The following is an 18,425-nucleotide window of genomic DNA, read 5'->3' on the forward strand; positions in this document are numbered from 1 at the left end:
ACCCTGCTGCCACTGCAACACAACCTTTAACAGCAAGAGGATGGATGGATTTGAATCAGTGTGTTCTCTTTTTGATCTTAAGCTGATGTAACTGTGCTGGTGTGTGAAAAACAGTGTTGACTGCTGATTATGACTTTGCTAAATGGTCACTATGGATGGTGAAATAACTTTATACTTATGCAATTCAAATCTTGATTTTGAGCTCATTATTTAAACCATGTTTGTGGAAGTGAAAACAAACTGGACACTAATAGGATTTAACATTGCTCGGAGCATTTGGCATTATTTTGCCTTTGTTCATTCTTATTTGCGTTTGGGTACTGAACAAAACCACTGTGGGCTTTGTGTTTAGGGCTTTCTAACAATTGTGTCCTGATAATCTTGAAAATGTCTCCCATAAAAGAATGAAACGGTTCTTGATTGTTCCTCAGAGCCCAAGTTGATGACCTCAAACTCCTGGTTTCATCGAAATGACAAAGATGTTCAGTTTACTATCATATCAGAGTTTAAATCAGCATTTTGGCTTGAAATTAAGGATTAGTTCCTCACTTTGATGGCCACAGATTATTCTTTGTTCATTAACCAGTGAATTATTTTCTCATCTGAAACAGAATTAACTCTAGTTCCCCATCCATGTGGTGCTGTTGTGTTGACTGCGAGGTTATGTTTTCGCAATAAGAGGAGGAGCATAGTGCAGCTGTTGTGCAATGCTTTGGCAGAGTGCTGTGTTAGTGTCTGTAACAGATCAGATGCAGGAAAACCAAATGGAATCCCCCCCACTGAATCACACATTGACTATACGACCGTGTTCATCCTTCAGTTCTAGAGAGAAAAATCTCCACCAGACAAACGAGGGAGGAGCTGATCAAGAAAGGAGTTCTCATCCCCGACCAAGGTTTGTGTCATCATTCACTCACTCGTTATTTCATTCATGTGTTCAATTCATTTGTGAAATATTCCTTCCTCAGCCCCACATTGCAAACACGAGTGAAATGCAGTGTAGTAATGTTGCTTGTTCAGAAACATTACTGAAATGCAAAAGATTTCAGTTACAGTTGTGTCTTTTTTCCTCCTCTAGAGGAACCAATCAGCAGTCAAAATCTCAACGGCCACGCCACATCCAGCGTGACGTCGGAGGAGGTCAAAGTTGACATCGAGTCACCAGAATCGCTGCAGGAGGGAAAGGCCTCTGGGCCCGCCGGCACCGCGGAGAAAACAGGTAACTGCGTTTTTTTTACCTCCATGGGGCTGTTGTCAAGGTGAATGTTGTCTTTAGTGCTCCTGGATGATGTCACGACAGACGTGATGTTCAGTCATCTGAGGCCCGGTATGGATTGTTGTTAAAGTCTGGGAGGGGATGAAAGGACAGATAAGTGGTGTCGTAGAATCCTCCATCTCTGCTTCAGGTTTGTTTCTCTGCTCTGACGACATCTTTCACTCCTCTTTCAAACCACCTGTCCCCCCCTTACTGAAATATGTGCTGTATGGTAATAATCTAATTCATAGTTGTCGTGTTTGATCATGTGGACATAAAAAGGAACGTAAACGAACGTTAAAACAAAAGATTTATGGAAAATAAGATGGAAATAAAATGTGAGATAAAATAAGAGTCTGAAGAATAAAACCACTGAATTTTAACTCACTAAAGATTTTCTCTTTCAAGTTGCAATAATTTGCTGTTAGTGTTGTAGAGCACGTACCAGAAATCATTTCTGACACAGCCGAGCAGCTACAAACTGTTCGATTGATCAATATGGCTTCAACCTTCCAAACACAAAGTGAAACATGTTACACAGGAATATGAGACTTTTACAGCTCTTCAGAAATTCAATTTCATATACTACAAATAAATGTTGCAGCTTTTTTTAGATCTAAGTCATGGAATGCATTTGACAGCAGTTTTTCTGCCTGATATTGAATCCTCCGTGGAATCTGACCGGGCCTAATGTGATCACATAGATATTCCCATCACAGGTATTCTCAGTCTGAGCAGAGCAGCATCTGCTAATGCCTCCCTCCCTCTTTTCCCAGAGGAGCCAGGCCACTGCTCTTCCTTCTGATGCTGCTTAAGTGTGGTGCTGTTTTCATCTCCACCCTGTTACCATTGAACGCTGTGCCATTTGTTTGTTCGTGTGTCGATAAACAGACGAACAAACGACCACTGTAAATACAGTGTAAGAACACGCATGTCATCACACTGGAGGTTTGGAAGGTTAATGGGTTCATTCTATCTGTTGATCTGATGGAAAGAGACTTTTCTCCATCATCACTCGCTCTGTGTGCATCATTCTTTATCTTTAACCAGATCTTCTGTCTCCCTGTCTGCTCGTTCATTTGTTCGTCTTTTGCAAAGATTTACATCTTTTTCCTTTCAATCACCTTTTTCTATTTCAGAAATATCATGATTAAAGACATAGAATTACGAGAATAAAGTCGTACTTTTAGGATATTCAAATAATGGTTTTCATAATTTATCAAGAAACAGTAAGATTAATAATTGAAACTCTGGGGTCTCCATATTGCTTAATCCCCCCCCCACAAAAAAATCTTTTGTCATGCGATTTTATAACTTTTATTCTCATTAATGTACAGACTTTAATATTTAGATTTTTTTTTTCTCTGTGAATTACGACCTTTTTCTAATTAAACTTTATGTAATATTATGACATTTTTCTTGTTGAATTACTACATATCTTTGTCATATTTTATTATATTACAACTTGATACTCACGGGTCTCACATTTTCTTAAACACGGCCTTTGTACTCCGTCCGACATTTTAACCTCTTAACAACGCACTTCCTTTTCCTGCTTCCCTTGCTCTGCTCAGAGAGGCGAGATACTAAACCTCTCGCCCGGGCAAACCAGGTGCGACCTCATGACGTCCAAGCTAAAAAAACGCACGGTGCCACCCTGCCTGCCTCTTCCAAACCTGCAGGCGGCACTGCAGCCACAACTCGTCACAGGGAGGGGGCCCCTGGGACTAAAAAGACAACTAAAACCACAGGCAAGACTGGCTCCAACACTCAGACTAAAGCTAACCTGAGGGGCACTAACAACACGGGTCGTGTGATTGGTAAGTTCAGCTGGTCGGAGCCTGAAGCCAGTTTGCCTGTTGACGTTCTTCCCTGCCTGCCGCCCCTGCATGGAAACTGTGCTTGTATCAGTGTGTGAAGGGAAGAAGACTGCACCTGGAAACCCCTGTGTTATGTTCACAGTTTTCCATTATGTGTGTACAAACAAGTTTTTCCCTGTTTCTCCCTTTGGATCAAGTCTTTTCCTCATTAGAAAGGATATCCAGTGTTGTTGTTATGACCTCTGTGTGTGTTTACGATAAAGTGGTGAATGTAAAGTAGCCCACAGACCAAAATACTGCACGTGATGTTCATGCAGTTGTTGTTTCTATTTTTCTGTTGCTATAAATGTTTTTTGATTGAATAACATCTGCAGTTCTTCCCTCCCCTCAGGCTCCTTCCACCAGCAAACAAAGACACTATACAGAACTGCTTCACTCAGTATTACCTTTAGTAATCTGTTTTTGTCTTGGGGTCAAAGATGTGATTAGAGATGGTTATATTATGGCTCACAGCGTGTTCTCATAGATCAGTGCCTAATGCTTCAAACAAGATAAACGGTGGAATGCATATGTACTTAATAACAGGGCTGAAGCTATTAACTGATTAGTCAGTTATATAGTAAATTGTCAATGTGAATATTCTTGAGTGTTGGCTGGAGAGAAAATTAAATCCCTTTGTTTGCTGGGAAATATTGTTTTTTTTAACATTTCACAAATGTTCTGGCATTTTAGATTAGCCTGCATCCAAACACTCACACTCTCCTATTGAGCCAAGACCAAGATTATTAGACAACATGAACAACAATAAACAACATGTTCACAATCTATGTAGATGTCTAAGGTGATTTAAGGTGGACTGTGAGATAAATACTAGAGTAAGACAAAGCAGTTATTTGGACAGAAACACAATCACACCTACATACAGTTGAGGGCTTTTGTTTCATTTTCGCATTTCCTCAGACTGTGGGAGGAAGCTGGAGGAAACTGGAACACCTGGAGGAAACAGAATATTCTATGTTTCCTATCTCACGTCGTCTTTTTCCTGTTTCTTCCTCAGCTAAGTCCTCCCATCCAAAGAAGACAGGAGGCACTGCAAAAACCACCTCCACCTCCACCCCTCGCTCTCGTGCATCTAAGGACGCGGGTGCTGCAGCACAGGCCGAGGGAAAAGATGCAAGGACCAACCAGAAATCATGCACCCCCATACCTCAAAAGGCCACCGTAGAGACTCCCAGTCAGCCTGGGGGGTCAAAGTCCTCGTCCCCTTCCTCAGACACAAAGCAGGTCTCATCTAAAGCCTCAGGCAGTGAGACGGAGGGATCTGCCTCTCAGTCTGCAGACGAGGACAATCACAAAGGTATGGCTCCTGAATCTGCAGTCCATCCTCCTCATGTCAACACTGATACAGAGGAGACTTCCTTCACGGAGACAGAGACCAGCCCTCAGGGGGAGAAACGGGAGAGAACAGGAGGAGAGGAAGAGAAGAGGAAAGGAGAAACAGATTCTGCTGTGGAGAACAGTTCCAGGTGAAAACATAGTTAGGACATGCAAGCTCTTAGTTCTCTGCATGTCATTCCTACATATAGAATATATATCTGTACAGTTGCTCTGATTGACAATAAATCTGTAATTGTATTAAGTTTCTCTCTGATATATCCTGCGTCTCCTGCAGGTCAGCTGAGGGCCAAGCTGAGAAGCCACAGGGCCTGAGTGTGAAAACAGATCAGGCCGAAGTGACGGTGATCCCTGATAGGCCGAGAGACAGCCAAGCTAGTGACTCCGACTCTGATGGTCCAATCCTGTACCGGGATGAGGAGGAAGAAGACGAGGAGGAGGACGAGTACACAAACAGTGAGGCATCGTCGCTCAGTGTGTTATCAATAATGTTGTATTGCTTTGATCCAGGTTTATAAGTCATGTTTTAATCTCACTGCTTTCTAACTCATCAGCAACTGAAAGGACGATGGATAGTGAACATCTGTAGAGACATGCGACCATGTTTCAAGGTTGATTCATGTATTAGCTCATCAACAACCATGAGACAACCGTTAATCTCAGCGTTCAGCTACAGCTCGATTTGATGTTTTTTATTTTTTAGACTTTGAGAGGTCTCGTTTGCTTCATTGATGCTTGATTATTTTCTGCAGCTGATTTCTGTTCAGGTGTTGTCGAGGCCCTCAGAAGCCTAAAGCAGCTTCTCCGTGTTGCATCTCTGTTCCAGGTTCTCTGGCGAGCAAGATCCGCCGGCGAGACACGCTGAACATCAAGCTCAGGAACCGACCCAGCAAGAGAGAGCTGGAGGAGAAGAACATTCTGCCACGGAGCTCTGAGACGGAGAGACACGAGCTCCGCCAGCAGATAGGCAGCAAACTAGTCAGGTACACACACACACACACTCACTCTCACACACACTCAGCACGCTGTGAAAATGTAGTTGGGTGTGAATATTCATCAGAGACTTGGCCGAGATGTGAGATCGCATTTGGATTGTTTTTCTTTGTAGTTGTGGGCGATGTACCCGTACAAATAATGCACTGTAAAAATCTGTGTAAAATTCTTCCAGCTGAGACAGAGAAGCTGCTGGGAAACAACTATAGTTCACAACAAAAGAAATTGTTGCTCCGAATACTCTTTTTATTTTTCTATTAAACTCAGTGTATTGTTTAATTCATCTGTTCCTCGTATGAGAACATGGTTTTCTCTTTTCAGACGCCTGAGCCAAAGACCCACCACAGAGGAGCTGGAGCAGAGAAACATCCTCAAGCGTAAGTTTCTAAAATACACTATCTCCTGAGGGGAGATGTGATATTTATGATTAGAAGCTTAAATAGTCATATAAGCTGCTTTCAGACCCATGATCCCCAGTTTCTATCCAGTGGATACAACACAGGGCATTAAAGTATTTTTAAGGCGAAATAACTCGATTAAAACGGAACAACATCCACACTTCCAACCATTTGTAGCTACAGTATACTTGTATACTTTATATGTTTAAGACTGAGAATAACGTGTGATCGACCTCCATAAAGACTCTTGTTGGAGAAAAGAAAATTGCAGATCACGTTGGGATCTGTGTTGTCAGGGACTTTGTGACTCGTACATCTTTTAAAACCTTTAAGATTGTGTGTAACGTACAGTATATTATGCCTGAACAAAAATATGTCCACGCACTGTTGCTTTTACCCTGATCTAATGTTAAGTTTTGGTTTTTCTGGAGATGCTTGTTCACAGAGAAAAAAACCCAATCAACCTCAGCGTTTCATAACTCCAGTCTGTCAGTGTTCAGTATGAAGATCTCTTCATCTACGAAGAAGCACAGAGAGAAAAACAAGTTCTCTTCGCAGTTTTCATGGTTCTGCACCGTGAATCCCAGGCGGCTTGTATTTCAATCTCTGATGGGAAAGAAGTCAAGGAGTTTAAAAGTGTGTTGCACTATTAGTTTACTCACATATAAATATACGATACACATGAGGACACAACAAGCGTCTGTGTTACAGATTCAACTCACATGATTCATTCAGCCTCTAGAAAATAATCATCATAATTTCTCCCTTTGGTTTTGATTAAATGAACGCTACTTTAAAACAGCCGATCACTTCCCCCTGTTATAAATATAAGGAGAAGCTTGTTGCAGAGACGTTAGGTGTGAAAATGACTCTGCTCGTTCTCTGCCTGCAGAAAAGAATGAGGTGGAGGAGCAAGAAGCTAAGCAAGAGATTAAAAGGAGGCTCTCCAGAAAGGTACAGTAAACACCAACGACACACACACACATTTATAAGAGCACAGAGACAGAGTCAGTCTATATTTAGCTGCAAATTAGTTTTGCTTGTCCTTATGAGTCACATTTGGAGGCAGAAATTATGCTGCATGGGGTGAAATGAGCCACCCAGTGGACACAGATGGAATTAAAAGGTTTTCTGCCTCTCCAGCTCTGGTGATAGAAGATAGAAATGTTTCAATCAATAAATACAGGATACAACATTAAATCACTGGCAACAAGTGCAAAAAAAGTTAGATGTATTATAACATGAACGCTGGGAAGACGGTTTGATCTGACTCCTCTCCCTCCTTTTCTTCGTGTGTGTGTTTAGTTGAGTGTGAGACCCACAGTGGCCGAGCTCGTCGCTCGAAGGATCCTTTGCTTTAATGAGTATGTGGAGGTAACAGACGCCAAGGATTACGACCGGCGGGCGGACAAACCCTGGACACGGCTTACTCCTGCTGACAAGGTACAACAGTTAACAACTTATCGACCTGCTCCTATAGTCCTTGATGCATATTCTATTTTAAAATGCAAGCAGGTGACAGAAGTCAAAGTGAACTACAAGGCCAGAAATGATAGATGCTATAACAACCTCCTCTCATCCGCAGAGGTTTTTCAACTGCTGCAGGGATTTGCTCCAATTCAGCCACAAGAGCATCAGTGAAACTGGGCTCTGATGTAGAGACCTGACTCAGAGTCAGAGTTAACGTTCATTGCACGGTGTTGAAATCATTACTAGACGAGTTCCTCAAGCTCAGAAAAACCCTTTTTGTTCCTTTTGCGCACAAAGAATTTGTCATGTTGAAAACTGGAAATGTTTCCTATAACATCATCTGCTGTAGAATGAATATTTCTCTTTTCTGGAAATGAACAGTTTGACCCAAACCAAACTGGCCCAGAATACGCAACATACTTTAGATCATGTTTCTGTGCATGAAGTCTGTGCTTATATGAAGAAGCATGTTCCTACAGTGAGAATATAAGTGCACGTATGTACCAGGTGAGTAATGACTGATCCTTATCAATTTCCTCAAAGGAGAAAGAGGCAGTTTCTGTGTCAGGTCTGCCCTCTGCTGTTTATGTCTTGAACTGCACAGCATGTCGAATGTGCACCCAGTACAAATGCAAGAGAGCAGGATACATGCTGTGTGAGGAGAGGGACAGGATTTCATGATACCTTTTTTAAAAAGAAGGATCTCTCTGACAAGTGAAATGCAAGGCTGGATTTTTCAGATGTTTGGTTTCAGAACGCAACAATCCTATCCATTGTTATTATTATTGAAAACAAGAAATCAATATAACTGTGATGTATTTTAACAATTGGCAATTGTGTGTGTGTGTTCTGCCCCCTCAGGCTGCTATTCGGAAGGAGCTGAATGAGTTTAAGAGCCGTGAGATGGAGGTTCATGAAGACAGCAAACAGTTCACCAGGTACTCAGAGCGGTCGATGGCCTCCACCATTTAGCCGAGACTCCGACGATAACTCGCTCTTCATTAGTAATTTATCACTGTAATTTATGCTTGTTATTAGCACACATTGATCAATATTTATATTATTCCAGTCCCCCAAAGCCATTTCCACTAACCACATTAAAGTCATGATATACACACAGGTCGGTTGCAGTTTATTAGCCTCAGACATTGATCTGCAATAAAGTTCAGGTTCAATCTCTCATGTGTCATTAGATCTGCATGACATGGTTTTGTATTGACGTGTTGAACGGAGCAGAGAGGATATGTCCAGTGTTAAATACTAATACACCTTTAAATCCAAATATTTTTATAAAACTGCCCAGCACAAGAAGAACATTTAAAAACTATGAATTATTCCTCGTTCAGAGCGTCATATTTCTTTTTGGTTTGTGCAAATCAACTTTGTGTTGTTCTGCCCCTTTTTTTTTCTCATGCATCCGTCTCATAAATCCACTAGAATAATAACAAGTAGAATCCAAGCACTGTTTAACATTCCATAATGATTAACTTACATTTATCGGCCTTATCTGTCGCTGTAACATTTCAATCAGTTATAAATCTTTGCCACAAACACGACTCCGCCAGGATTCAATCTCTAAAGCCACTTACTCAAAATGGATCTGACTATTGTTGTGAGTAATAACTGACAATATAACCAGAGTGTCCACAGATGGGACGTTGTGGATCTCTAGCAGGAGACAGTTCCTGGCCTTTGCCCAGTTTCCCACATTTTTATCTGTGCAAATGCTTTGTCTGATTCTTTTATTGTTTAATTTGAACAACTTTACATTTGTGGGGCACTTTGTGACTTCCTCTGTGAAAGGTGGTAAATGAATTCAACTTTATTTATCACCGTCCTTGCACTGGAGGCCCTGTCATCATAGGTTCTCAGGTTAGTCTGAGGGATGGAGAGTTGACCTGCGATCTGAGGACCATAGGTTCTGAGGTGGATGACAGGGAGGGTGGAGGTCAGGCTGATTGGTGAAAAGAATAAATATCTTACATTTAGTGAATGTTCATCATAAAATCAGCCCAACGTGATGGTAAATGTTGTTTTCTTTTTAAGTTAATATTCCAAAACCAAAAAGATATGTTCATGTCACTCTCATGATGAAGCAGAAGTTAGAAGCATTCAAGCTTTGAGCTGGAACCAACAAATGTTTGATATTTTTTAATCCTGAAAACCCTTAAATGCTATAAAATTCGATCTAATTCTATTTTATTTTTAATTCATGAATGAAACCTGTGTTTTCAGATTCCATCGGCCGTAAAGTCGCCTGCTGCCGGACGGACGTCAGCACCACGACCTCTCTGGGGGCCACGGCTCCCAGCAGCCTCGCGGCCCTGCGGACCCTCAGCACACAGCTCAGTCCACTTTACTTGCCCCTGATGTATTTGTGTCCACAGTGACAGCTACAGGTGTGTCTTAAGGCTCTGGTGAAACACACAACACATATCTATAGTTGGAACAGCGGCGCGTAGAACCATTTATTTATTGTATTTGACCAGAGCCTCCTGGGATGTAATTATTTTTTTCATTCACTTCAGGCCTTTCAAGGTTCCCCAGAGGAAAAATTGCCCTCGTAACAATGAATGTGGCTCAAGTGTACTGCAGAGTTTGCGTACACGCTGTGGATTGCCTTGTCATAAACTGCCAAACGGCCATATATGGACATCCTGTTTGAACAGGAGGTGCGAGTGATTGGACGGTTGTGTGCCGATGTCGCTCTGCTCCCATGTGCCTCTCACAGCCGAGTCTGAAATACTGCAGTTCATTTCGTTTTAGACATATTCAAAGTGTAACATTGCCACTAGAGGGCATTATGTCATAAGAGTTGTAGCCTGTGAGGATGCGCAGAGTTTGTAGATGAAGAAGAACTCAGAGTGTAACCGCTGAGGCTGAGGGAGCTGTGGGTTCCTGACACTCTCACAGCGTAGTGCAATGGAAATCACTCGGAGTAGAGCCGCTTCTAATCACCCAGCACCATCCCTGGTGATACGTGATGATTGTGTACCATCGTTCATCCTGTGTTGAGTCGTTGAACTTGTAGGGGATCTACTGTTCGTGCTTTGACTTCGGTGTCTCATATTTAAGGCCTGCTCAGAGTGATTTGGTGCCAAATAGAAAGCCGGATTTTGATTGCACATCAGTCTCCTACTGGGTTGAATTTGTCGTGTGTGCTTCATATGAAGGATTTGTGAATATCGAGGCAGGGAGGGTTTCACCGCCAAATGTCAAATGTGACGAGTGTAGTAAATGATGATTTGTATTTGGCTGAGAACCCAAACCTATAACTTCAGCTGTCAGAAATATTGAAGGACTCACAAAAGACGCTGGCAGAAGAAAAGAAAAACAACAAAACATGATGCTTACTCATCCCCGTCTTCTGAAATTCAACAAACACACTCATTTTTCGTTTCCGTGCGTATTTTGACTAGAAAGGTCAAGTGTTTGAGTGATTTACAGACGGAGCGAGTCGCGTTCAAACAATATTCCTCCAGCCTCCGCGACGCTCGTCATTCTTACGAACAGTAACCGAAGAGGAGCGAGTTGTTCTGTCTGCTCTCGAACGCGCGGAGGCTGCAACATGAAATGATGCACGGTGATGGAAAAGATACCAACAGTATTCATTCATGTCAATGTTTATGTTCTTGTATATTGATTATTTTGTATAGAATGTATATGGAGCATGTGCATACATTTAAATCAACTTTACTACCAATATGATACAATGCAACTTCGATGTGAATGTTTTAAGCTCTGATTTTAGTCGTCTTATTTCTTTTTTTTTTATCGTCTCAGATAGTGAACGGTGCCGTGCAGCGCAAACACAGGTGCTGTTTCTAGTATTTTAATGTCTTCATCAAACCGACTGGTTTCCCAAGCAAACTATGGATGAAACATTCCGCAGGTTGTGATAAATCCCATTATTTCATCTTCTGTTCAGCAGAATGGATAGTGACTCAGTATTTGCTCAGGTGAGCGTATGTTACCGTGCATAAACTAGAAAAAAGAAACAAACAGCATACAGATGTAAATAAAAATGAATGACGCGTCTCCACTTCCTCCCAGTTGCACTAGAGTCTGTGCAGTTTAGGGATTTGGGGACGGAGCCATGATATCGAGGTCCTGTGTGGTAAGAACACGACAGAGACCATCTTTCAGAAAATAATGATTCGAGGTGTACTTTGACTTTTTGGTTTGTTCTATGTCCCATCCACTGACATGGAGGAGGTGGGCTTCAAGTCATGTCATCCATATTTATTTACAGTCTATGATTCAAACGTGATCAAGTTTCATCATTGGTTGTGGTGTAGAAAATAATCCAGGTGTGTTAAAGTTAAATGAGATAAAGAACATCTGGTATCACTTTGTTTTAACCCAGTGTTCTGTATTCAGCACTATAGACATTATACAGTCAATGAGTTAATGGTTATGTAGTTGTAAACAGATATAAATACATTTTACATACAGTTTAAGTGTTTATCAGTTTATCAGTGTTTTAGTAACTTAAACTCCTTATATGAAGCATAGACACATTTATGAAAACCTGACAACCATTACATTCATCTGATGTAATTAGTCATTTAAAGCAATATTCATAAGAGAAATTATAACTGTTTCAAAATATATTTATAAACTTTCTGTTTACAACTACATTACAAATCATTTTGTGTATACTGCCTATACATGTTAAATTGAGTTGATAATAATAATAATATTAATAAGTGGTACCTAATAAGAAGCTTCAGAAATCTATTATTTATCTAAGTCCACGCAACAGATTTGTGTTTTCTCTATTAAAACATATGCGACTTTATAATTACATCGAGCCGAGTGCTTTCCTGGATTATTATCGCATCAATAAATTTGTCTTTCTATGGCAACAGTGACGCTACTGCTACTTTGCAATCGTTGAGACTTCCACCCCTTGATGGAAATGTTTACACGTGTGAACGCCTGCTGTCGTCAAGCGTCCTTCAACCTTCAAATCAAAACCCAGATTTCAGACAGGAGCCATTACCAGATTTCTGCTGCTGCTGTTGTTGTTGCTGATTGAAAGACTTTTGTAATATTTCTCTATCCTGTAAAAGTCACAGTTAGGTAACATGTTTCTCCGGGAATCGGTTTCTCTTTTTCCAACTCAAAAGGCAGCAAGAGGCGTAAAAGCAGCAAAGACCCAGGACTGGATATTTCACACAGACTATAAACACCTTTACTGTATGTTAGACAGTAAATATTCATCTTTGAACTCATATGATGTCATATATCCCCAACCTCGCTACGTGCAAACTGTGTATATTGTTTTTGTATATAAAGAATCATGGAAAAGCATCAGTTTTGTCATCATTTTTTTTATTAGGGCTCTCTGGGATGAAGAGGCTGTACTAGATCTGCAGAACATTTGATCATGGGGGAAAATGTGCACAAATGGTGTTTGCTCTTTAACACTGAGGCTACAAATGACTACATCCTTTCTGTTTGTGGAGACTTCAGATAATGTTTTATGTCAAAGAAGGGACTTTTCATAGATCACTCCAGCATATTAGAAAAAATGACCTTCCACGTGCCCTGATTAAAAAAAAACTGTCAAGTGTACTCAACATGATGTTCCCTTATTCCTTGAACTGAATCTTTCGAGGGTCACAATTGATCCGTCTGAATTATGCCAATTCTTTACTATTGGATGCCAGGTTGCCATGACAACAGAGATTCACGGCGCACAGGGGATGAATCCTGATGACCTCAGCCATTCTCTGAACTTTCATTTAGCGACACAGTTAGGTCAGCATGTCTGTGGATTTGAGGGAATCGTCTCATCGAGAGTCTGTTGGATTGCCGCGACACGCCCGCCCCATGGGGAAATATAACAACAATACATTACTGATGCCAACGAATACGAACCCCATTGTAGCCCCAACGTACAATTAATGTGACAAAAGCAACAACTGTAAACTTAAAGCAACACTATGTATCTTAACATTTACTGCGCCCTCTGCAGCCACATGTGGTAATTCTTTCTGTTGATCTCTGTATCCAAGCAATAAAGTGTTTTTTTCGTATAGAGAAAAATAAGTTTAGAATTAGAATTCTTCATAATTTGAAAGATTAATGGTAATCTTTAATTTTTGAGATAAAATTCTAAAACATTTTTAACTGACTAAAACAGTTGAATTTGCAAATGCAGATCAATTCCAGTCACTCTATTTCCCAAACATCAATCTCATTTGGAGTTCGTGATGAGCACACACAGGACTGAGAGATGAACCTCATCATCATCATCATCATCTGTGCCATTAAAACTGCATCTTTCCAGCTCCAGTTCTTATCTTTATTCCGGATAAATGTGACCTCAGTGAAGGCTGTTTGTTTGTGGTCGCTGAGTGCATGTCTTTTTAACTAATGCCTGGGTTGCAAACATCTGAAGCTTTGAACAACTGTGTATTTATGTTCCTATGGGAGGTTTCTTTGTCATTGACCATTAAAGTATCAAATTTCAGCCCTTTCTACTCTAGTCTGCAGCTTTTAGAGAGGATGTGGGCGTAATGGAGTTTGGTCGGAAGAACACGACAAGGAAATGAGAACGAAAAAGGCTTAAAGGAGGCGAGGGTCAAGGAGAGTTGGAAGGAGGATGCAGAGGATGGCGCCGGTAGGAAATAAGCTTTGGAAATGGGTCTGACGGCTCAGACGCGATGCAGCGTGACCGCGGGCTGTGAATTAAAGTTTCTGATTTGCTTTTGATGTACGCCCACATGTCAAGTTTGCAGCCCTTTATTGATAATAGAGCAGAGGAGGATGGCAATCTGTATCATCTGGTGGGGGTATCTGAATGATGACCTCCTGGACCTCAGTGATCATAAACCTCCTGCACACACACACACACACACACACACACACACACACACGGTTGTGTCTGCAGGACATTACAATGACTACATTGACTGACTCAAACCTTAATCATATCGTTACTGCATATCTAACCCTAACTCTTAACTTAATCTTAACTTTGACCTTCACCTAAATCCTCACCTTAACTTTAACCTAACCCTAAACTCTCACCTTTAAACTTAAACCTTAACCTGAAGAAATAGATTTAGGTCCTCACAACATGAGCAAGACCAGGACCAAGATCACACAAACACACAGAGGTTTCCTTAATAGGACTTTGCATTGAATTCCATTCATTGTGGACAGCCAAACCAAAGCATAACCACAACCATAACCAATTCATACCTAACCCTAACTTAACCCAAACACAAGTCACATCTTACCACTAACCTCAACCACAGCCTGATGTAATCTTGTTAGGACCCAGCTTTAGTCCTCATTAGATCAGCATTTATGCTGGAAAGGTCCTAAAGAGGCAACAAAAACAAGTACACACACACTTTTCTTGTGAACACACACTCTTCCTCCCTAAATTCTCACCTTTATGTTACACGTCACCACAGCCATAATTTTCCAAGCTGACCTCTTAACCCAAACCATAAATCTAGAATAAAATCCATGATCCTGTGAGGGCTGGGGGACCTGGAGCTGGAGCCATCCCAGCTGACATTGGGCATGTTGGACAGTTCCGTTAAACAACCAGTCTAAAAAGTTTTACAGCTGTAAAGCATATACACACACACACACACACTCACACACATTCTCTCGATCACTCTCCTTGTTAATGACGTTTCCCAGGCAGGGTGGGAATGCAGTCTTGTTGCTGGCACCGCGCCTGGAGGGCTCGGCTGTAATGCAGGTCCTCGACTCCATTTGGAAAATAGGGCTGGACATTAATCATCGGTCGATATCCTCCGAGGTTACAATAAGTGTGATTATTTGACAGTTTTTCTCTGCCCCCATCACACGTTTCACTCCACTTCTGTAATTACTCGCTCTCTTGAGTGAGAAATGATTGGTAATAAAAGATTCAATAAAACAAAGGAGGAATATTCTGAAATGTGTAATTTTCTTGTGTTTGGTGAGAAATGACTAGTGCAAGAAGCTGCTTCTGAAACAGTCACAATTTGTGATTCATGGGTTTTCATCTTCCGGAGCCATATATTATATTATTCCTCAGGATTTCTTAAAGTCATCACCTGTGTGTTTTTATCGTGCATGTTTCCACAACCCCTGCTTGGCCCATGTGAACAGTTAGAGATGGAGAATGAACAAGGGAGCAGAAAGTGAACAGAGAAACAGAGGAAGTGATGAGGTTTTGCAGGAGGGGGGTGCGAGCAGCAAAACGAAAATGAGAGGGAAGCGTTCAGTGGAGTGGAAAAAATGGAAAAGAAGAGCTGCCACGGCGAGATGGATAAAACAGGTGGGTGGCATAGAAGGGCAAAGATAATTGGATTGCAGGAGCGGCCAAATCTGACGAGGGTGAATGTGCTTCTGGGACCTCCTCACCGTTTGGCTGAGATCTGTGTGTGATCAGAGGAGGGAGCAGACGTGGACGATTAGTATCAACGCAGAAAAGGCCAAATAGTTAAAAAATGCAAAAACAGAGATGCCGGTGCAGTTTCCTGTTTTAACACAGCTTTCTAATGGTCATGAGAAGGAACAGGATGATTGCTGATGGATAGACGCTGCAGGGTCATCACAGGGGGGAGGTGATGATGAGCTATAGAGTGACTCTGTGGGTGTTGGGCTGTCAGATGTTCGAGCAGGTCTCCGCTTACTGACCTCAGCACCAATGTGATGGAAGCTCGTCTTTAGAAGAGACTTTAATAGTTGAACCGATTCAAATGGAGTTGAACCTTATTTCTCTGTAGGTTTCAGCTCAAAGGGCTCTGGAAATGAAAGAAACTGTGAAATGAAGCGAGGAAAAAAGTTCAAGATGGTTATTAACGGCCCTTTTGTTTTATTTTATCTAACTTTATTTCAGACTCGATTTCAGTATGAAAATGAAATAAATAAATGATAAGAGAAAATTCTCACACCACACATTAGTTCCAGTATCTTGTGTCAGGGTGGAGTCTCAGTCAAACCTCCTCACACCTTGTTACCAAAGTGTGAATACAGTCATCTCAGGGCTTCTGTTTCTTTTTACACTGTTTCTCTCATGAACCACTTAGAGTTGCCAATAGATCCCTTTCATCTGAATCTTACACACTGAACCTTAATGTATAAAATATTCAAGCCTGTGTGTGTGTGTGTGTGTGTTGGCAGGCAGGCAGGAAGGTCTCAGCATTTATAGTCACTGTGATGGACTCCAGAGCAAATGACCAGCAGGATGTTTCTCTTACACTGTTTTCACGCTGTTCGAAACCACCAAACACAGACATACCAGTACAGTACAGTGAAGACGTGTTTCACAAGTTAACATTCTCTCCCACCGTACTCATCAGCATGTTCAATCTTTTTTTTATTTTATCTCAATTGCTGGTGATTGTCTATTTACTTAACACAATCAGTTCCTTTTTTCCCCATCCTTGGAGAAATCACTGTAAAAGAAGAACAAATTCTGTCTTCTGCAGCAGAGGGTTTTCTGAGTACTTCACTTCCTAAGAGAACATTATATGTGTTCTTGAGAGCCTATAATCAAGGAATCAAAGAGGACCGCTACAAAACGTCTTATTACCATTAAAAAAGAGTCAGCACGTCCCCACTGATGAAGCTGGAGACTGAGCAGCAGATTTCTATTTATGTGCCTGTGTCTCTGGGAGAACAAGTCAAGCAGTTTATATGTACTGTGTGTGTGTGTGTGTGTGTGTGTGCGTGTGGAGACACATCGATATCCCTCATGTTGTTTTCTCGCCTGACTTGGCTGCTCCATCTCAACGACTCTCACAGTGAGGACAGATGGCAAGGAGTTACCCTACTAAGAAACCCTCCAGCAAACACACACACACACACACACAGACACACACACACACACACACACACACAGACTTGATGCACAACACAAGAACTTCCTTGGCACCCACTGACTTGTCTCTCAATCCAACAATGACTCATGCACAGCGTCCTCTCCCACCAAATGTGTGTGTGTGTGTGTGTGTGTGTGCGTGTGTCCGGCAGTATGCTTTGGTAAATCACCTGAAGTCAGCAAATCAAACCACAGCGCCTGCTGCTCTTTTCCAGTGACACTTCTCACTGAGGCTGCTGCCCACTTCAATCCAAACACGAGCCCTCTCTGCACTGCAGCCTCAAACACTCCATGACATCCTGAAACCAGCCGGAGGCAGTTTGCGTCATAGAAACATTTATTTTCATGACCTGTTATGTAATAAACAGAAGCTCCTGATTGAAATCCAATACAGGAAGAATTCGTTCAATTTGAGGTTTCACAGCAGTTGTCAAACCAGTTCAGCTGCTTGAGGAATTAATTTGAACACTTTGACATCTAACTGCTATAATTTGCTTTTAACATATCAAAATGTAAAGGCTGTTTTAGCTCAACCTAGCATGAACATGTAATCAGACATAATGTCAACTGCAGAAGAGACTTCACACCTTAAACACACGGCAGTGCAATAATTCACTGAGCTGATCTGTGCACTAAAATGTGTGGGTGGATGATTGGGTACGTGCAAGTGTGTGTCTGTGTGAATGTAGTGCATGTGTGAGAGACTGTGTAGGTGGACAACAGGTCCATGAATCTGTGAGGGCAAACATATCCACCAATTAAATATATAGCTTTGCAGTGTTTACATTGTGTGTATATATGCAGCTGAAAGATATTATAGAACTATCATAGCTCTGGTTTGCAGGTTTTATTTCCATTAGAAACATTTGTATTTTTATATTAACTATAACATCTGAACATTTGTTTTAGGTTCAGTTGAATGGTTGAGTTTTTAACACATATATTCATTATGCACAGCACATATTTGCTGTATCAGTTACTGTATCTAAATTTATGGTGATTATCAGTTTTTCTTTTACCCTATTTGTTTTTTTTAATATTCATTTAAAGATTTGTGTTAATTTTTAGTTCTGTATCTTGTCACACTCAGAATGAAGCACAAATAACAGCAACAAACCGATTTCTACTGTCCATGCATATCACAGAATCTCCTTTATTCATCATGTTAATGGCACTGAACATGCAGATGGTTCCTCACTAGAGACGAGAGGTAAATAGAGGATTTAACAATCATAAATATGTGAATCGTATGC

At 41.2% G+C, this 18,425-nt stretch overlaps 1 protein-coding gene across 6 annotated transcripts in view; it reads left to right on the forward strand.

Annotated features, from left to right (window-relative positions):
- The window catches only part of phactr2 (phosphatase and actin regulator 2), a 31,164-nt gene extending 18,517 nt beyond the window's left edge, over positions 1–12,647 (forward strand). For 3 of the 6 annotated variants that reach the window (XM_069538199.1, XM_020096560.2, XM_020096553.2), the window contains exons 3-13: positions 821–895; positions 1,079–1,219; positions 2,830–3,075; positions 4,133–4,601; positions 4,748–4,926; positions 5,297–5,453; positions 5,785–5,840; positions 6,754–6,815; positions 7,167–7,304; positions 8,193–8,269; positions 9,567–12,647. In XM_069538199.1, the coding sequence (XP_069394300.1) occupies positions 821–895; positions 1,079–1,219; positions 2,830–3,075; positions 4,133–4,601; positions 4,748–4,926; positions 5,297–5,453; positions 5,785–5,840; positions 6,754–6,815; positions 7,167–7,304; positions 8,193–8,269; positions 9,567–9,582 (1,616 nt within the window). In that variant the 3' untranslated portion in view covers positions 9,583–12,647. The remainder of the gene's footprint in view (positions 1–820; positions 896–1,078; positions 1,220–2,829; positions 3,076–4,132; positions 4,602–4,747; positions 4,927–5,296; positions 5,454–5,784; positions 5,841–6,753; positions 6,816–7,166; positions 7,305–8,192; positions 8,270–9,566) is intronic. The other 3 variants (XM_069538197.1, XM_069538198.1, XM_020096567.2) reach the window with 1 other exon arrangement.
- The last annotated feature ends 5,778 nt before the right edge of the window (positions 12,648–18,425 follow it).

The sequence above is a fragment of the Paralichthys olivaceus genome, chromosome 14, assembly GCF_024713975.1.
Source record: "Paralichthys olivaceus isolate ysfri-2021 chromosome 14, ASM2471397v2, whole genome shotgun sequence".
NCBI classification, from domain to species: Eukaryota; Metazoa; Chordata; class Actinopteri; order Pleuronectiformes; family Paralichthyidae; genus Paralichthys; species Paralichthys olivaceus.